The 18,980-nt window shown below is 37.9% G+C and overlaps 1 protein-coding gene across 3 annotated transcripts; it reads left to right on the top strand.

Annotated features, from left to right (window-relative positions):
• The first annotated feature begins 12,195 nt into the window (after nt 1–12,195).
• Nucleotides 12,196–16,750, top strand: LOC105054144 (uncharacterized). Of its 3 annotated transcripts, none has more exons than XM_073246194.1 (3): nt 12,196–12,215; nt 12,404–12,618; nt 14,825–16,750. In XM_073246194.1, the coding sequence occupies exons 1-3, from the start codon at nt 12,211–12,213 to the stop codon at nt 16,519–16,521; spliced, it is 1,917 nt and encodes a 638-aa protein (XP_073102295.1). In that variant the 5' UTR covers nt 12,196–12,210; the 3' UTR covers nt 16,522–16,750. The 3 variants fall into 3 exon arrangements, with proteins under 3 accessions (XP_073102295.1, XP_010933888.1, XP_010933887.1); XM_010935586.4 differs by lacking the exon at nt 12,196–12,215 and adding an exon at nt 12,240–12,251 and having other exon boundaries at nt 12,503–12,618; XM_010935585.4 differs by lacking the exon at nt 12,196–12,215 and having other exon boundaries at nt 12,322–12,618.
• The last annotated feature ends 2,230 nt before the right edge of the window (nt 16,751–18,980 follow it).

The raw sequence follows: 18,980 nt of genomic DNA, 5'->3' as shown, positions 1-18,980 counted from the left end.
AATACGGGATATCTAAGATTCGATCTCGATGAAGATGGACTCTTGAACAAAAATCTACGACTCAATGCAATTTAACTACCATCTTTGAACATATATTCGAAGATGAATTTCTAATTTATCAAAAAAGAATAACTTCGTATTAAAATTTTTTCATCAAAAAATTTAATAATTTTTTTTTAAATAAAAATATTTTTTATATTTATAATTTCAGCAGCATACAAAATAGTACATAAAATAATTAAATTGTAATAAGTAACAGCAATGTACATTGTGTTAGTGAAAAAAATAATTAATCAAATAATTAAATAATTTCAACAGTAACACTAAAAAATAATATGCAACAAATATAATTAATCAAATAATTAATCAAATAATATGCATCCCCCTCCATGCTGGCCTGACCCGGCCCAGCTCGCCCAGTCCCCATCCCTGCCGACCTCGGTCCCGTCCACGCCAGCCCAACCCCGGCCCGACCCGGACCCATCCCTACAGGCCCCGGCCTTTCGAAACTGACCCGACCTGGACCCGACTCAGCCCTAACCCGACTCGGCTCACCCCGCCGGACCAGCCCGGCCCGCCCCGGCCTGCCCCGTCGAACCGCCTCGCCTCATCTCCGGACCCATCCCCAGAGGCCCCGACCTGACCCAGAGCCAACTTGGCCTGACCCACCCCGGCCAGGCCCGACTTGCCCCATCGGATCAGCTCGGCCCCATCCTCAGACCCATCCCCAGAGGCCCCGACCCAACCCAACCCAGACCCGACTGAGTCGGCCCGACCCACCCCAGGCCGGCCCGACCCGACCCGACTCGGCCCGGCCCGGCTCCGTCCCCGCCCCGGCCTCGTCTTCGTCTGCCCGGCCCCGTCCGCACCACCCCGACCTGGCCCGACCCGACCCACCCATCCCCGTCCCCGTGCCCGCCAGCCCCGGCCCCATCCACGCCGGCCCGACCTGACCCACCCATCCACGCTGGCCCGACTCGACCCACCCATCCCCGTGCCCACAGGCCCCGACCCACCCATCCCCGTCCCCATGCCCGCCGGCCCCGACCCCGTCCACGTTGGCCCGACCAGGCCCGACCCGACCCACCCGTCCATGCTGGTCCGATCGGGCCTCGGCACCATCCACGCCGGCCCGATGGCCCGACAAAAGAACAAAAAAAAACAAAGATGGATTATCGACGGCGGACGCAGGCGCCACCGGACCGTCCCCATCCCCATTGGCCCGGTCTGTCCCCACCGGCATCTCGATCATCCCCGACAGCCCACCGGTGGCTCGAAAACCCCCCCCCAAAAAAAAACAAAGAAAGCTTACCTTATCGGCAGACGCAACGGTGACGGTGATCGAGGATGACGACGGTGGCGAACTCAATGATCGGGAGAAGGGGCAGAGCCGAGAGAGGGATGCGGGGGGGGAAGAACGTGCAAAAGCATAGTGGGGGGGCATCAGGGAAGAAAATGAGTTTCAGATGGGACTTGACGGGATGCGATATATTAGCGACGAAAATTTTCATCGCTAATAATATTTTTTGTTGCTAATAATTTAAACAAAAAAATAATTTATGACGAAAAAAAGTTTTTCATCGCTAATAATTTTATTGATGATGTAAATATTTTTCATCGCTAATGATTTCCGTAAAAAAAAATCGTTGAAAATTTATTTCTCCCCCCAAAAATATTATTTGCGATGAAAACATAGATATCGTCGCTAATAAAATTTTTAACGATGGAAACTTTTCATCGCTAATAGTTCAATTTTCGTCGTTAATTAAATTATTAATGATGAAAAATCTTTTTTATCGCTAATAATTACTGAAAAAAATTTAAAAAAAAATTATATTAATTTTTTTTTCTTTTTAAAATATTGTGGTAATTTCAAAAAATTTTAATGGTCGACAGATATGAGGATATTTAAAAATTTTGAGGAATAATATTAAAATATATAGCTTGAGATCCCCAAATTTTACGTTATAGATAAGATAGAGATGGATAGAATAAAGCAATTATAAATGTAAAACTCTTTTTCCAGCATCCAGCCTTGCTGTTCAAGAACATCGATAGCAGAAGGTAATTTTCAAATGTTGTTGCTCTTCTGAGGTAATGATGCTACTGTCTTCCATAATATAGCTTCACCTTAGTCGGCTACGCCTACTATTAACTAAAACCTTATTAGAGATAGTGTTGTTTAGTTTGGCTGCTTGTTCTTTTGTTTATGCTTAATATAGGTAATTTTCTAGGCTTCAGAACTATGAATTAGATAAGGAACCAGATCATCAGTTTGGGATTTTTCAAGTTAAAGTTTTGATTAGATCCCTAGTATTTTAAATTATGTATAATCGGGCGCATGTAGGTTGGATGATCCCATCTAGGTCTTGAAGTGATCAGCATGTGCTTGTGACTTGCAACTTTGAATCCAATTAAGCATTTGTTTTGATAGTTGGGCCTAAAATTCTATGAGATGCATGAGCCAACCATCAAATATACAGAATTATAAGCTGAGCTTGACCTATTTTACCATTGTCTAGGACTGATTTTTGAGTTTCATAATATTTTGAATCCAACCATTCAAATAGATCTAAATTAAAATTAATTAAATCTTTATTAAAAAAATAAAAAAATTTTAAATATTTTTTAATTTTATTTTTTCTTATATTACTACATATTGATCTTAATATTCTACATACTTTTCTTGTGCACATATTATTTTTTAAAAATTATTTATTTTTTATTTTTATAAATATAAAAAATTTACTATAATATATCTAAATATCCTTCAACAAATTTTTTTTATCATTAATAATTAATAATTTATAAATTTTTAAAATTATTTATTTTTTTTAAATATTAATGATAAAAATTTTTCATCATCAACAGTGGATTATTGGCGACGAAAATTATCGTTTCATCACCAATACTCCTTATTTGTGACGTAATATTTTTATCACAAATAATTTATCATTTTAAAATTTTTTATTTTTTATTTTTTTATTTATTAGTGATGAAATATTTTTATCGTAAATAATATAATATTTATGATGGAAATTTTATTTTTATCACCAATATTCAATTATTTATGATATAAATTTTTATCATAAATAATTTATAATTTTTAAATTTTTAAAATTTTTTATTTTCTTTCGCATATTAGTGACAAACTTTTTCATCATAAATACTTTGAGTATTTGTTATAGAAATTGATATTTGGTCTTCAATAATCCATTATTTGTGATGTAATATTTTTATCACAAATAATTTATAATTTTTAAATTTTTTAAATTTTTATTTTTTCTCATGTATTAGTGATGAAAATTATTTATTATAAATAATATATATTTATGATAAAAATTTAGTTATTATCATCAATACTCATTATTTATGATGTAAAATTTTTATCACAAATAATATATAATTCTTGATTTTTTAAAATTTTTTTTTCATATATTAGTGATGAAAAATTTTTATTGTAAATAATTTAGTTTTAGTCACCAATACTCCATTATTTATGATGTAATATTTTTATCATAAATAATTTATAATTTTTAAAATTTTAAAATTTTTTTCATATATTAGAGATGAAAAATTTTTATCATAAATAATTAGATATTTATGATAAAAATTAAATTTTTATCATTAATAATCTTTAATTATTAAATTTTTAAAATTTTTTATTTTTTTTCAAATATTAGTGATGAAAAGTTTTCATCGTAAACAACATGTATTTGTGATAAAAATTGATTTTTTATTGTAAATACTTCTATTATTTACGATGAAACTATTTTCATCATGAATATTTAAAAATTTAAAATTAAAATAATTATTTTATTATTTATGATGATTAATTTTATCATCAATAATATGTAATTATGATGATATTTTATTTTCATTGTAAATATGCATCTATTTACAATAAAAAATAATTTTTATCATAAATAATTTATTATTAGTGATGAATTTATTTTTTCATCGTAAATATCTTTATTGACGATGAAAGATATTTTCATTGTCAATAAATTCGTTGCAAAAAAAAATTTTTCTTGTAGTGAAGTATCCGTACTGGCATTTTCAAAATTTTTTAAGATAGGTTCTTCATTGGAAATAGAGCATTCAATAATAAAATTAGCTAGCACTTGAGCTTTTAATGAATACTAAGGGCGATAATGAATATCAAACTTACTCAATTCAATAGCTTATTTAGCAATCTAACCTGAAGTATCAAGCCGCTACAGAACATATTTCAGATATTGATCCATCAAAACTATGATAGAATGAGCTTGAAAATAAGGTCAGAGCCATCTTATCGATGTAATAGGAGCATAGATCATCTTTTCAGTTTTAGAATATCGAGTTTCAGCATCTTAAAATAATTTGCTTGTATAATAAATTGATCTCTGTATTCCTGCATCACTTCGGATCAAAATCGAACAACAATATTAGCCAAAACAGATAAATATATGAATAATTTCTTACCTTCTATCGACTCTGATAGCAATGGAGCAGATCCAAGATACTTCTTGAGATCATCAAAAATAGCTCGGCATTCATCTGACTAAATGAAATCTTTAATGTGTTTAAGAATTTTGAAGAAAAAAAGATATTTTTCAACTGATCTGAAAATAAATCGGCTGAATGAAGCTACTCACCTAGTAAGCTGTTGAACTTTTTTGATAGAGCTTGAATGCTTCATCTTAAGTAGAGCCTAAATTTTTTCAAGATTGGCTTTGATTTCTCTATGAGTCACAAAAAAATTTAAAATTTTTTTTAAAGTCACTCCGAAAATATATTTGTTGGGATTGAGCTTCATCAGATATTTGCGAAGTTCACTGAAGATTTTCTCTAGGTTGGTCATGTGCCGATCTGCTTCAATATTTTTCATCAAAATATCATCAACATAGACATCCATATTATGATCAATTTATTGCTTGAAGATCTTATTCACCAGACATTGGTATATAGCATCAATATTTTTAAGACCAAAAGGCATCATTTTGTAATAATACAAACCTCTTTTAGTGATAAAGGCTGTATTTTTTTTGTCCTCAAATACTATTCTGCTCTGATTGTATCCAAATGAAGCATCCATAAAACTTCATAATTTATGCCTTGAAGTAGCATCAATGAGTTAATCAATCATTGAAAAAGAAAACTATCTTTTGGATAAATTTTGTTGAGATCAGTGTAATCAATACAGATCCCCCACTTTCTATTGGATTTTTTAACCATGACAATATTTGCGATCCACTTCGGATACAGTGCTTCTCTAATAAATTTAATTTTTAAGAGCTTGTCAACTTCTTCATCTATTGCTTTCTGTCTTTCTGAAGCAAAATTTTTTTTCTTTTACTACACCAGCTTATATTTTGGATCAACATTAAGCTTGTGCATAAGGACATCAGCCAAGATTCTAGACATGTCGGAGGCTAACCAAGTAAAGACATCGATATTTATCCAAAAAAATGATATCAGCTTTTTTCTTAAGTTTGGCTCTAGTAAAGATCTGATCTGAACTATTTTTTCTGGATCATCACCCAAAAGAATAGTGATAAGCTTCTCGGCTGGTTCTCCCCAACTTTTTCTGACGTCATATTTATTTTTCTGATCAGGTACTTCAATTGGTAAGGATTTCACAAGCTTCTTCATTCTTATTGCTATCAAGAAGCACTACTTAGCCAGCATCTGATCTCCTCGCATTTCTCCGATTCCATGCTTAGTGGGGAACTAGTCTAATAGGTGATAAGTAAAAACTATAGCTTTGAGGGCATTGAGCCTAGATCAGCCAAGAATTGCATTATAAGCTGATAGTACTTTAACAATCAAGAAGGTGAGTCTTATAGTTGACTGACATGGTTCTGTGCCTACAGTGACTAGTAAAGTAATTTCCTCTTCTATGGATACAGAATTTTTAGAAAAGCCGATCAAAAGGGTACTGATATGCTTTAGCTGACCTGCTAAATTTATTTTTTGAAAAGTGTCCAAGAATAATATGTCAGCAGAGCTTCTATTATTCACTAATATTTTTTTACATCATATTTTGCTATGGTCATAGAAACAACAACAGCATCGTTATGAGAAGTTTAAACTCCTTTGACATTATCATCATCTGAAAAAATAATATTATTGTATATCCTCTGACATTTTGGAGAACTCCCAGCCACTTTAGATGCTTCTGCAATTCCACTGAGATTGGAGATCATGTTGATAACTCCAGCAATAGACTTGTTGAAGTTATTTTCATTATCTGGCTTCTGCCGCTGGTTAGCAATTTGGTTGGCCCAATCTCGAACATACTTGCCAAGTTGACCTTAGCGTATTAGTGCCTCAATTTTATCCTTCAATTATTGGCATGCCTCAGTATCATGGTCGTGGTGCTGGTGGTAACAACAGTACTTTCTTCTGTCTCTTTTTTCAGGTGGGGCCCTCGAAGGATTATGTTGGCAAAAATATCCCTGGCCCTCGATCTCCAGCAATATCTAAGCTCAAGGGGCGGACAGCAAAGTGTAGGAATTAAATCATCGAGGTGGGCTTCTAGACCTCGAATTTTTTTGAGATCGATCAGTATTATTTTGTTGCTTTTCACAATCTTCTTTTCGAGGCCACTTTCTCCCACATTCTTCTTTTTTCGTCTGATGGAGTATGCTTTCTTTTTCTTCAGTCTGTGCATACTTCCATACTTGGATGAACATTTACTCATAATTATTTAGATAATTCTTTTTGAGGAAGAAGATCAGGCAGTTGCTCCAAAGTCTTTACTTCAAAGTTGCCATAACAATGGACTCATTAAAATTTTTGACTTTCAGAGTAGCTGCATTAAAGCATGCAGCATAATCCCGTAGAAATTCATCTTCCTGCTGCTTTATAGTAAAAAGATTGCTAGTGTTCTTCAGGTGAACCCTGTTATTGTCAAACTAAATAACGAATAGATTGACCAACTATTAAAAGAGAAAATAGATCCTGACTGAAGGCCAGAGAACTAGATTCTTGTAAATTTTTTGAGGGTGATGGGGAAGGTAACATAGATTTGGGCATCAGATGCCCCTTATAGTCTCATGATGGCTCTGAAACCCTCCAAGTGATCCAAAGGGTTAGTGGAACCATCGAATGACTCCACAGCAAGCATCTTAAACCAAATAGGAACCGGTTCATTTAGAATCTGCTGAGAAAAAGAAGATTATAAACTGAAATTCCTTCCACCTTGTGAATTGTCGATCTGAATGTCTATCAGTTTCTTCTCAAGATCTTTGACCTTTTGCCTAAGACCTTCTTCGACACCTAATTTTTTATTTGGAGCAGCAGATGATTCTGCCACCCAAGACTGATCTGTGAGATCCAAAGCATGACTGTGAGATAGATTTAGAGGAGCTAATTGCCGGGAGTGGTGAGATTTAACCACTTGAGGAGTTACTTGTTGCTGCTGTTCAGTAGTACGCTGGAGCTGTTATACCGCAGTAGTAAGGACTTGAACTTACTGTACCAAGAGACTGAATTACTGAAAATCAACAGCAACTGATGGTTAGGTGACCTCCTAAGCATCTTCAGGAGAAAATGAGGTAGGCGGAGGATGAACCAGTGCTTTCTTATTCATCATTTTTTATTAAAAATTTTCAGATACTCTTCCTCTAGTGCTAATTTGTTGCAGCAAGACTCCGAAGGTGAGATCGATGCTGAACCAAACTGAAGAGCTGAGAGTTGTATTGATGTAAACTGCAAGCAAAATCTGTAAAAGAAGTTCCAAAATTATAGGATGCCCTTCGATTTAGGATCCTCCGATACTTAAGCCAACCGGAGCCTTGAGAACAGGTAGTGAAAATAGAGAAGTAGAAAATAAGTAAGAGTTTGAGTGGAGAAAAGTGGAGAGGTCTTTGATTTTCTTTAAAGAATCTGATGGAGTTTTGTCTCTGTTCATTCAGACTTGACTTACCTTCTGGAGAGCACTTTATCTTTCTTTTATAGAGGGAGTTTGCTTGGATCTTAAGGAAAGGTTGTTAGGCTATTAGAAATCTATTAGGCTGTTAGATCGTTAGAAATCTATTAGAATGTTTGGATATTGTAACAGAATGGTCAGCTGTACAGAGATGGTGGAGTGGTTGTTCACGTGGCAAATGAGTTGAACTACAACTGAAAGACAGTTACGGCTGAGCTGGATGACAGCTATTAGATAATCATCTGTAGACATGGTGGCATATCGATAATAGACCGATGTGGAATAGCTGACATCAGTAAATATGGAACTAGGCGCCATGCCATGAGTGTCAATAATCAGATCAGCCAAAAATTGATGTAGGTTCTGATTCGGTTGAGGAAGATCGACAGATAATCGAGATGAGTGTCCTGCTTACTAGCAGTTCTGGACTAAGCCGACTTAGCAGATAATACTGAAGAGTCAGATCGGCTAGAGACCAATGTAACTTGAGAGTATCATTAACTCAGATAATGATCTATTGCCACGTACTCAGATGATGATGATCTCAACCTTCCGATGAAGTCAGCTTTCTGATGATCTTGATTTTTTGATAGATCGGCCTTATAATGAGCTTCACAGTCGAGTCTTGCATCAGTATTCTTGTCAATCCAAGAACTTCTGAGTATAAGTCCCGAGCACATCTGCTGAGGTGGTATGACTCCTACAATAATATTAAAGTGGATTCGATTTATGATTTATATAAACTAAAAAATAGTATAGCATAGATCTGTTTGATTTATGATATTTATGATCGATTTTGAATAGATTTGAATTTTTAATCTTGTGGGGATGTTAAGATTTAAATAAAAAAATATATGAAGATTCATGCAGATATTTATTTAATTTCACACTAACACTGTAATGAATAAATTATGGTACTACATCCTCTTGCCTTTTTTTTTTTCCATCAAAACTCTTGGCCTCCCATAATTAATATCTCTCCTTACACGACAACAAGGACACTCCTTCACTTCCATAACAAGGGTGTGACAAATACTAGGTAGAGGTGGGGCAGCCTAAGATGTGTATGCTGTTGAAGCATGGGGCCCCAAGCACATGCACAGAAGAAAAAGATGGGGATGAGGTCAGAATGGGATGGGCATGAAGCCAAATTTGAATGGAATAAGGGGACGCGATGGGAGGAGAGGACGTGGGTGGTGAGCTCAAAGGGAAGGAACCTAGGGCGTGAAGCCAAATTTGAATGGAACAAGGGGACGCGATGGTAGGAGAGGACGTGGGTGGTGAGCTCAAAGGGAAGAAACCTAGGTAATCATGACAAGTAGAACATAATTGAATAATGGTGTGCGGAGATACCTAGGTAATTATACCATCAAATGGTAGGAAAACAAGGATGCGAGGATGATTGCCAAGGATGGTAACATTAGATATGATGCTTGGATAAGGTACATTGATGATACTATCTTTGTATAAGTCATGTGACACACATCCATCCTCGCGATAGAAAGTTATGGAGGCTATTGAGGGTTGTTCAGCTCTTTGTGCGCAAAATATGTACCACGGAATCTCCAAATATATTGATATATTTTTGCAAGAATATCCCATATAGGGTCCTGCATACGAGACTATCCAACTTGTAGTCTTCTAAGAGCTCATCAAAGTCCAAACCTAACTTTCCAGACTCGTTGGCCCATAGGAAGGAAATAAAGCATCTAGGAATTTGTTTTTAATTTCTTACAAGATCTATGGCTATACCTAATTGGTGGTTATTTTGAGTGCACATAGCAAATCTAGTACTATTATTCTGGATAAGCCAAAGTTTTTATAGTACAGATAAAAATGATATGAATATTATCCATTCGAATTTATTTTCGTATTTGAATAAATCTGAATATGAACAAAAATAAAATTTGATTTATGATTTATATGGAAGAGAAAATACTATAACATGAATCTATTTGATTTATGGTATTTATGATTAAATTTAAATATATTCGGATTCTTAATCTGATAAAGACGTCAATACTTAAATAAAAAAATATATAATGATCCATCGTACGAATATTTTTTTAATTTTATATCGATTCTGTAACTAATAGATTACGGTGCTACACTCTTTTGTTTTTTTTTTTTTTTTTCCATCCAAACTCTCAGCTTCCCATAATTAATATCTCTCTCTACACGACAACAAAGACACTCCGCCACTTCTATGCCAAGAGTGTGAACGGCAACAAAGACACTCCACCACTTCTATGCCAAGAGTGTGACCAATACTAGGTGGGGGGGCCAGCCTAGGATGTATACGCTACTGAAGCATGGGGCCCAAAGCACATGGGCAGTAGAGGAAGATGGGGATGAGGCCAGAGTGGATGGGGGCCGGATGGGCATCAAGCCAAGTTCGAATGGAAGAAGGGGAGAAGCAATAAGAGAGGACATGGGTGTTGAGCTCAAAGGGAAGAAACCTAGGTAATCATGACAAATGGAACATAATTGAATGGTGTGCGGAGAAACCTAGGTAATTATACCATCAAATGGTAGGAAAATAAGGATGCGAGGATGACGGCCAAGGATGATAACATTAGATATGGTGTTTGGATTAGGTACATTGATGATAGTATCTCTGTATAAGTCATATGACACATCCATCCCCGTGATATAAAGTTATGGAGGCTATCTGGGGTTGTTCAGCACTGTGTGCAAAATATGCACCACAGAATCTCCAAATATATGTTGGTATATTTTTGCGAGAATGTCCCAGAATCCTGCGTATTAGACTATCCAACCTGTAATCTTCTTATAAGAGCTCTTCAAAGTCCCAATCTAACTTCCAAACCTCTGGACTTGTTGGCAACATAGGAAGGTAAAAAAAAAAAAAAAGGATCTAGGAATGTTTTTTTTACTTCCTACAAGATCTATGGCTATATCTAAACGGAAGTTGTTTCGAGTGCACACAGTAAATCCAGTCCAACCATCCTAGGTAAGCGAAAGCCTTTATAATAGAGGTGAAAGTGGTACGGATATTATCCATCTGGATTCATTTTCATATCCGAATCAATTCGGATATGGATAGAATCTAAGAATCCTACTAATATCCATATCCATATCCATTAAAGAAAAATAGATAATGGATAGACAACTATCTAATCTATATCTGAATATTCGAATTTATATGTAATTTTATATAATTTTATCTAGTTTTTATTAATTTTTTAAAAAATATATAATAATATAAATATATTATTAATTTAATTTATCATCTATTTAATAATATCTTTGATTCTGTAATCATAAAATTTAATTATGTAAGTTATATTTGTAATTATGTTCATATTTTTAATATCTGAATTATATGTATATTTATTTTTTTATCCGTTAGATAAAATAAATATTGATATGAATATGCTGGTATGTAATTCGATTTTAATCCTATTTTATGGTATTTTTAGGTTCCAGCTTGGCTTCGCCCAATCACGCGGGGGTAACCAAGCATTTGAAGTTGAGCGTGGCTCCCACGCTTTTGCCATGTCGATGATATGTACAATTTATTTTCTCTACATATTTTGTCATGCAAAGGTGCAGCAATGAGCCGGGATATCTGGCATCAAAAATTTCAAAACCTAAAACCATTCTACTCTCTTCGCCTTTGCTTCGCTTTTAGTACCATGTCACCAATCGGCACTCTGATCAAAGCTCACCAAAAGGAACAACTTGAAATGCCGTGTTCACGCGGAACATTTAAATAAATGTTCGATCTCAAAGGAGCCGACTCCAGATTCTAGAGTAACGAAGGAATCTCGCTGCTGAAAGTTACGCATCTGCTAACGTTGATCCTACTTTTACTTCGTAGCACAGTGAGCAGCATTTGAAAGAGAATAACCAAATAATAATAATAATAATAACCAACGTGCGAGACTAGCCCCTTTTTTTTTTTTTTTTTGGTTTTTAGGTGGGACATGCTTATTACCCCTTAGATTTTTCTGATTTCAAAACCCCGTGACTCGCCAGGCGTTTCCAAGCGCTTATATATGTCAGCGCCTTGGGAATGCAAAACTTCTCACGGAAACAAAGACAGGTCCCATTTCAAAAAAATTGGAGACCTCCCAACGGTCAGATCCTCCGCCAGATGAGCCACCTCAGCCGTCCGATCCCCGAACTTGCTCTATAGCTTAAACCTCCTAGTACCAAATTCAAATAGCCTATAAATAAATTCAGAAAAAAACACGCACAAATTTTTTTGCCCCCTTCTCTCACCTCAGGCTCGCTATCAGAGCGTCCTGTCGGAGAACAAGGAGAAATAGATGAATCTTAGAAACCCATAGCCATTTCAAACGCCCACAAGGTATATTCTCAGCTCTTTCTCTCTCTTTAGATGTACATACATATTTGGCAGTTGGCACAAACCTCCTCGCATCTTTTTCCTTATTGTTGTTTTCAATTCGTTTGAAAGCCAAGTTCTTGTTTGATGCAATTGACCGTTCTATCTTCATCTGTTCTTCTTTTTATTGAGTCGAAGAAGAAAGTATTTGGTCTTCTCTTTTCCCCACTCTCACTACTATTGTTCTCAGCTCTCCTTTTCTTTGGGGTTGTTAGGTTCTTAAAGCAGAAGAAAGAGGTGGAGAAGCCCATCGCAACAGCTGCTGCTCCCGTTAAAGCTACAATATCCTTTGGCCACCACACTTCTCGCCCAAGCAAAGAGATCCCTCGAGGTATTTTCTGGAAACTTTGAACTAATTTTCCTCTCTCTTTTGTTCCGGTTGGGGATATTTTGGGAAGAACGTACGTAGATTACACTCCTCTATCTTACCTCCACTTCATTCTTGGAAGCTAAGTCTCTCTTTTTAGTTTTTGCGAGGATATTTGTTCCAGTTTGGCATGACTTGATTTGATTTTTGGGCCGAACCGGCAAAGGTTCGACCCGGTCCACCGGGTCTGAACCGGACGCTTCCGTCCCGTTGGTTTTCCCGGCGTGGAATCGACCGCCGGGGAAGGGCACTGCGAAGGTAAATGACTGAATTGACCTCGAACTAGTGGAGCTATTTGAAAACTTGGAAACGATATGAGGGTATTACGGTAACTTGGTCCTGGACGGACTGAGGTGTCCGCCGAGGGAAAGGTAACGCTGGGGCCTGGGAGTGGGTTTAAAGGGCGTCCTCGAGGCACTAGATGGCCCTAGGAGTGTCCTTTGAAAGGCAGGCCTTTGTCCTTCTCCCAGCCGCCTTTCTCACGTGCACTTGCTCATCTTTTTGTAGGTCCGAGTTCGACTATTTTATCTCCTGTTTTTAAATTTTACACTCGGTGAGCTGACGAGTCAAGGTTTCCTGCTGCATTGTGAGCATGAGGTTGTCTCCTCTGAAACTCTCGCATATAATTATGATTACGTTATCTCCAATGCAATATTGTAGCATTTCGTTTATGGAGTATCAGAAATATTTTAACTTCAAGAATACCAAAAGATCGTTCAAAGTATCGGAGCAAGTTGTGTATGCAAGTCAAATAAGATCAAAGTTTTACGATTCAAGCGAGGAGAATTGGTCATATGTGTCATAGTTGTTAAATGGGTCTACTGAATCGAGATTTGTCGCCTAATGTGCTTTCACTTCAACCTCCGTTATAGTACATAGTCGTTATGTTGTAAAACCTTGAAGGAATTGAATCTTATAGAAGGGAAATTGTGAGTTATAACTTCAGTCTTGCGTAGAAGAATGTTAGGGAGTATCACCTGTGGAAACTAATTTTTGCTGGTAACTAGGTGCTTTTCTTTAGATAAGCCATAATTAGATGTTTTTCACAATAGGATAGCTGCCCTGAAGTCATAAGCACGGGAGGTTCGATGCAAGTTTCATTTCGACCATTCAGATTTGCATCAATTCTTATGTGAAGATGTTTTATGGATGTTTTGTAGGAGTTTTCCTTCATAATCTCTAGTCCATCCTTTTTCTTAGAAACATGATCTGGTTATGTCATTGGCTAGACCTCCATTTGCTACATAATTTTCATATGATGTATGTTGTCTCCCTGTTTTTTGTAGTAGCTTAGTTTCATGTTCTTTTTAAGCATCCATATATAAGCTGCATTTTTTCTTGAAACATATCGATTTCAGCTTTGAATGGCATTAGAAGCTTGATTTCGCAACATTATTGGAACCTTTCTATCCCTTATGAAGACGAATTAGCGGCCACCTTTACAAGTCAGTATGATATTCAAGGTGCCTAGACTAGTGGGCACCTACGGTACAACGATGTCCACTGCTAACGAAAAAGATGGTGCGTGGATGGAAGAGATAGAATGCATTAATCTCAGACCATGCAAAGTGCGAGTTTAAAAACCTCTGCACTGAATTGTGTTAAAGTTCGGAAAATAGTAAGCCTAAAATGTGAAACGACCCTGACTCAATTAGTTGGGACTTGAAACACTGATTTGAAACAGAGTTGATTCAGTAGTAGTATGAGTAGCTAGTAGCTAGCCTATTCTCCCACCAACGAGAAAAAAAAAAAAAAAAAGAAGCTAGATCCGGAAACTTCCTCGATTACCGGAGTAGATCAGTGAACTGGCGTTTGCTTGATGGTTGTGACGCGAGTCGATCCTTTCATTACCTACTTTATTCTTCTCATACGCCATGTTTTATCCAAGATCTCATTTCTTTTAGCCTCCAAATCCACTCATTGCATGCACCTCGGGCCACTGGCTTCTCAGTACTTTTCGATTTGGTTGGTCTAACCTTGTCTTCGCCAGAACTGACTTTCCCGATCTGACAAAATATTCCCCGAAACTTGGTTGAACCCTGTGACTCTTCCCCACATTTATTATATTAGCCTGTATACTCTCCTGCTTAATCCCCATGCTCACCAACTACTTTTCTCCTCCTCCCCTTCTTCTCTCTCTCTCTCTCTCGTTCGCCCAATTGTGTTTCAGATCACAGCCACTGCCCGCAATCAATGGGTGAAGACTCCGAGCCCATCACCGACACTGACTCCGCCAACCACTGGCTGTCCCGAGCCCAACAGCTCGTCCCCACAGCCCTCGACAAGTCCCGGGCCGCCACAGGCTTCCCTGGGCGCTGGAAGGCCATTGTTTCCAAGCTGGAGCGCGTCCCACCGTGCCTCTCCGACCTCTCCAGCCACCATTGCTTCGCCAAGAACGCACTCTGTACAGAACTCCTCCAGTCAGTGACAAATGCCCTCACAGATGCCCTCGAACTTGCCAACCGCTCGTCGGAGCAGCCCTGCATTGGCAAGCTCCAAATGCAGAGCGACCTCGATGCGCTTTCTGGCAAGCTTGACCTTGCCCTACGTGACTGCTCCCTTCTGATCAAGACCGGCGTTCTTGGTGACGCTACCCTACCTCCGGTGGCTGCCCGCAGCCATGAGTCATTGGCCCCAGCACAGGCCAATGTGTGTGAATTGCTTGCCCGCCTGCAGATCAGCCATGCCGAGGCCAAGCACCGCGCGGTTGATGGTTTGCTCGAGTGGATGAGGGAGGATGAGAAGAGTGTGCTTTCTGTGCTTGACCGGAGCAACATAGCTTCTCTGATACAATTGCTCACTGCAACAGCTCCTAAGGTCAGAGAGAAGACGGCAACAGTGATTTGTCTGCTCGTAGAGTCTGGGAGCTGTGAGAATTTGCTAGTATCTGAAGGTGTGCTCCCACCACTGATAAGGCTGGCGGAGTCCGGGAGCGCAGTGGGCCGAGAGAAGGCGGTGGTGTCACTCCAGAGGCTGTCCATGTGTGCTGACACCACCCGCTCGATCGTCGGTCATGGTGGCGTTCGCCCACTGATCGAGATCTGCCAGACAGGAGACTCTATTTGCCAGTTGGCATCTGCGGGTGCTTTGAAGAATCTCTCCGCCGTGCCCGAAGTGAGGCAGACATTGGCTGGGGAGGGGATAATAAGAGTCATGATCAATCTCCTGGACTGTGGAATTGTCTTGGGTACCAAAGAGTATGCCGCCCAGTGCTTACAGAATCTAACAGCCAGCAATGACAGTTTGAGGAGGTCGGTCATTCTGGAGGGAGGAACGCGGAGCCTCTTGGCCTACCTCGATGGGCCATTGCCACAGGAGTCTGCAGTCGGTGCATTGAGGAATCTGGTGGGCTTGATCTCAGCCGATGCTCTCATGTCACTAGGCCTCCTTCCTCGACTGGTACATGTGCTCAAGGATGGATCTTTAGGTGCGAAACAGGCAGCAGCATCGACCATTTGTAGGATATCCAGTTTGTCTGAGATGAAGAAATTGATTGGAGAATTTGGTTGTGCGCCTTTGCTTGTCAGGATGCTCGAGACAAAGTCGAACAGCGCAAGGGAGGTGGCAGCCCAGGCCATTGCTAGCTTGATAAGCTACCCTCCGAACAGTAGGGAGGTTAAGAAGGATGAAAAGAGCGTGCCGAGCCTGGTTCAGTTGCTTGATCCCAGCCCTCAAAACACGGCGAGGAAGTATGCTATATCTTGCCTGCTATCTCTATCATCGAGTAAGAGATGTAAGAAGTTGATGATTTCTTATGGTGCTGTGGGGTATCTTAAGAAGCTCTGTGAAATGGATGTGGCTGGTGCAAAAAAGCTGCTTGAAAGATTGCAAAGAGGGAAATTGAGGAGCTTGTTCAGGAGAAAATAGATTGTACTGCCTTTACCTTGGTGCAATGTGCTGCTTTTATCCTCCTGTTTCACTGTCTCTATGAAACAGAGTCTTGAAGCTGTGAACTAAAAATTGCAATGCTTGCCCTTTAACTTGAGATGTAATATATACTTTGTTACCTTAAGCTCAGCTTTTCTATCTCAGACCCGGTTGTTTTTATGTGGATTTTGCTAAAATATAGTATGATCTGTTTCTTGGATTTTCGATGTGTTTTATGGTGCTTTTCTTGTCTTTAATTGTTGTAATATAATCTGTGGTTTACAGTTCTACAAGTAAGCCTTCATTCATATGTTTTGTTTTTGAGAATAATTCCTTCAATGGTATGTTAATGCCCAATATCTTATTGTTTTGAGTTGAGTCACATGTCAATTTATCTGATGAAATCATGTCTACTCGCAAGTCACTCAATAGAGATAGATAAAGTTACGTTCTTCCATTCATTCTTTCATCCTCACGACCTTCCTGTCGAGTTTCATCAATCATTGTACAAATTAATGGAGTCATGATAGGATGCAACTTCTCTTATTAGGTAAAACATCTCTTTCAGGCTGCTCTATTGGCAATTCAGTCGCCATCATCCTTTATTGAACACATATGGATCCGTATGCTTAAAACTAGAATTCTCTGTATCCTTTCTGGTTAAGTGTTTCCACCTTGCTTCAAGTAAATTAAAGATGTTTGTTTTCGTCTAATTCCATAAGCAACGTATGGTGGGCTTCGAGTCCACAACATCTGGGTGCTTGCGTTCTTGCTGTTGGGAATTCACCATCTGCTTCCTTTTTCTCCCAAAAGAAAAGAAGAAAGAAAAATCGCTAGCCTGTTTATTGCCTTCTTTATGTTTGGTGGTCTTTTTCACTGTATTTGCAACTTCTGGAAGTGCTACAACATTTAAAGTATAGGATAGATTTCACGTTAAGCATGGGCTGGCTGTTTAATTTGTTGGTTGCCTGTCAATTTGTAACTGCTGGCAAACCTGCTTATCTTCTGTGAATTAGTTCATGTCAATCTTATGATGTCTACTCTAACATTATTTATGGCATATTTCGTTCTGAAATTGATCACTGCTGGAAAAGTGACTTTGTTTCAGCTTACCTTTATTGTCACATATTTTCACTAAATATGCATTCCGTGTAGGCTGTTGTGGATTAATATGTTGCTATGGAGGCCTGAAATAAACTTCCTTGCTTACTCATGAGTACCTTCTTTCTCTCTCTCTCTGTATTTTAGAGAGAGAAATACATGAGGACGGTTCATCAAACTATCATAGGGAATATTCTTGTCAGTTCCCTTGCAATAGACTATCACTTCCATCATCTTATATGCATGGACCAAGAGACCAAAATGAAAAGAAAGCCATGTCATGAATAGCAAAGGTGGAAAAGAAAGAAGATGCTTGCTTGGGAAACAGGCCTAATTTTATCACGGCTGCTTTCAGGTTTTCCTTTATCCACGCTCGATATGCATCTTTTCAGAGATCAACAAAATTGGTGCCCGCAAAGTTGGTGTCGTTATTGGTGAAGGGTCGGCAGTTTCTGTTCTAGAATAACTATTTATACATCGCATGAATGCAGTGCAGAAAAAATACATTAATCCATCTGATTAGACTACTTAGCTATTACTTTTCAATACATATTTAATATCTATAATTTTATTATTTTATTTAAAATTTTGAATAATGAAAATATCTTTTTTCTTTTGAAAAAATCGTGACATCTTATGATCAAATTATGAGTTTCTATTCATAATTTAGCCACACAATATCATAAAGAAGGAAGATGTATTTTTATCATTTAAAAATTTTATAAATTTTCAATGATGAAAATATCCTCTCTCTTTATGATTTTTGAAAAAAAATTATAACTTTATATTTGTATGAAGTCATAATTTGACTGCAGAATATCATAATATAGTCACAGGATATCATAATTTTCAGAACATGAGAGATATTTTTGTCATTCAAAATTTTAAATGAAAAAATAGAACTGTGAGTATTAAATGCGTATTAAAAAGTGATAACTATATATTCCAATATGCTCCGATGGTGTGATCCATATCAATTTTATTGTACTGTGTATGTGGTGCATTAAAAACTTTCTCATCCATTCCGTACTTTTTTTTTCATGGACTTCTTCAACTATGGGCCGGCGGGGTTAGTACACGCTGGGCTATGCCCAACAGTTGCATCCTATTTCTACTTGGACGCATTTTCGGGTTGAAGGTGTGTTTCAAAGCACTTGAAGTAGGAGGATATCTGATGATGCATCTACTGTTCTAGCCAAGCTACTTTTATTTGCTTGAAGACTGCTTAATATATAGCATCTGAGTAATTCCAGGTTCCTGTTCAACCAGCTCTCTGCACACAAGTATTGAGAATTCTTGGAGTAAAATATATTTTTGAAGTAGACTGATCCATTCATTCATTCAAAAAAAAAAAAAAA

Source organism: Elaeis guineensis, chromosome 11, assembly GCF_000442705.2.
Source record: "Elaeis guineensis isolate ETL-2024a chromosome 11, EG11, whole genome shotgun sequence".
Lineage (NCBI taxonomy): Eukaryota > Viridiplantae > Streptophyta > Magnoliopsida > Arecales > Arecaceae > Elaeis > Elaeis guineensis.
This window is presented reverse-complemented; position numbering and strand designations above follow the sequence as displayed.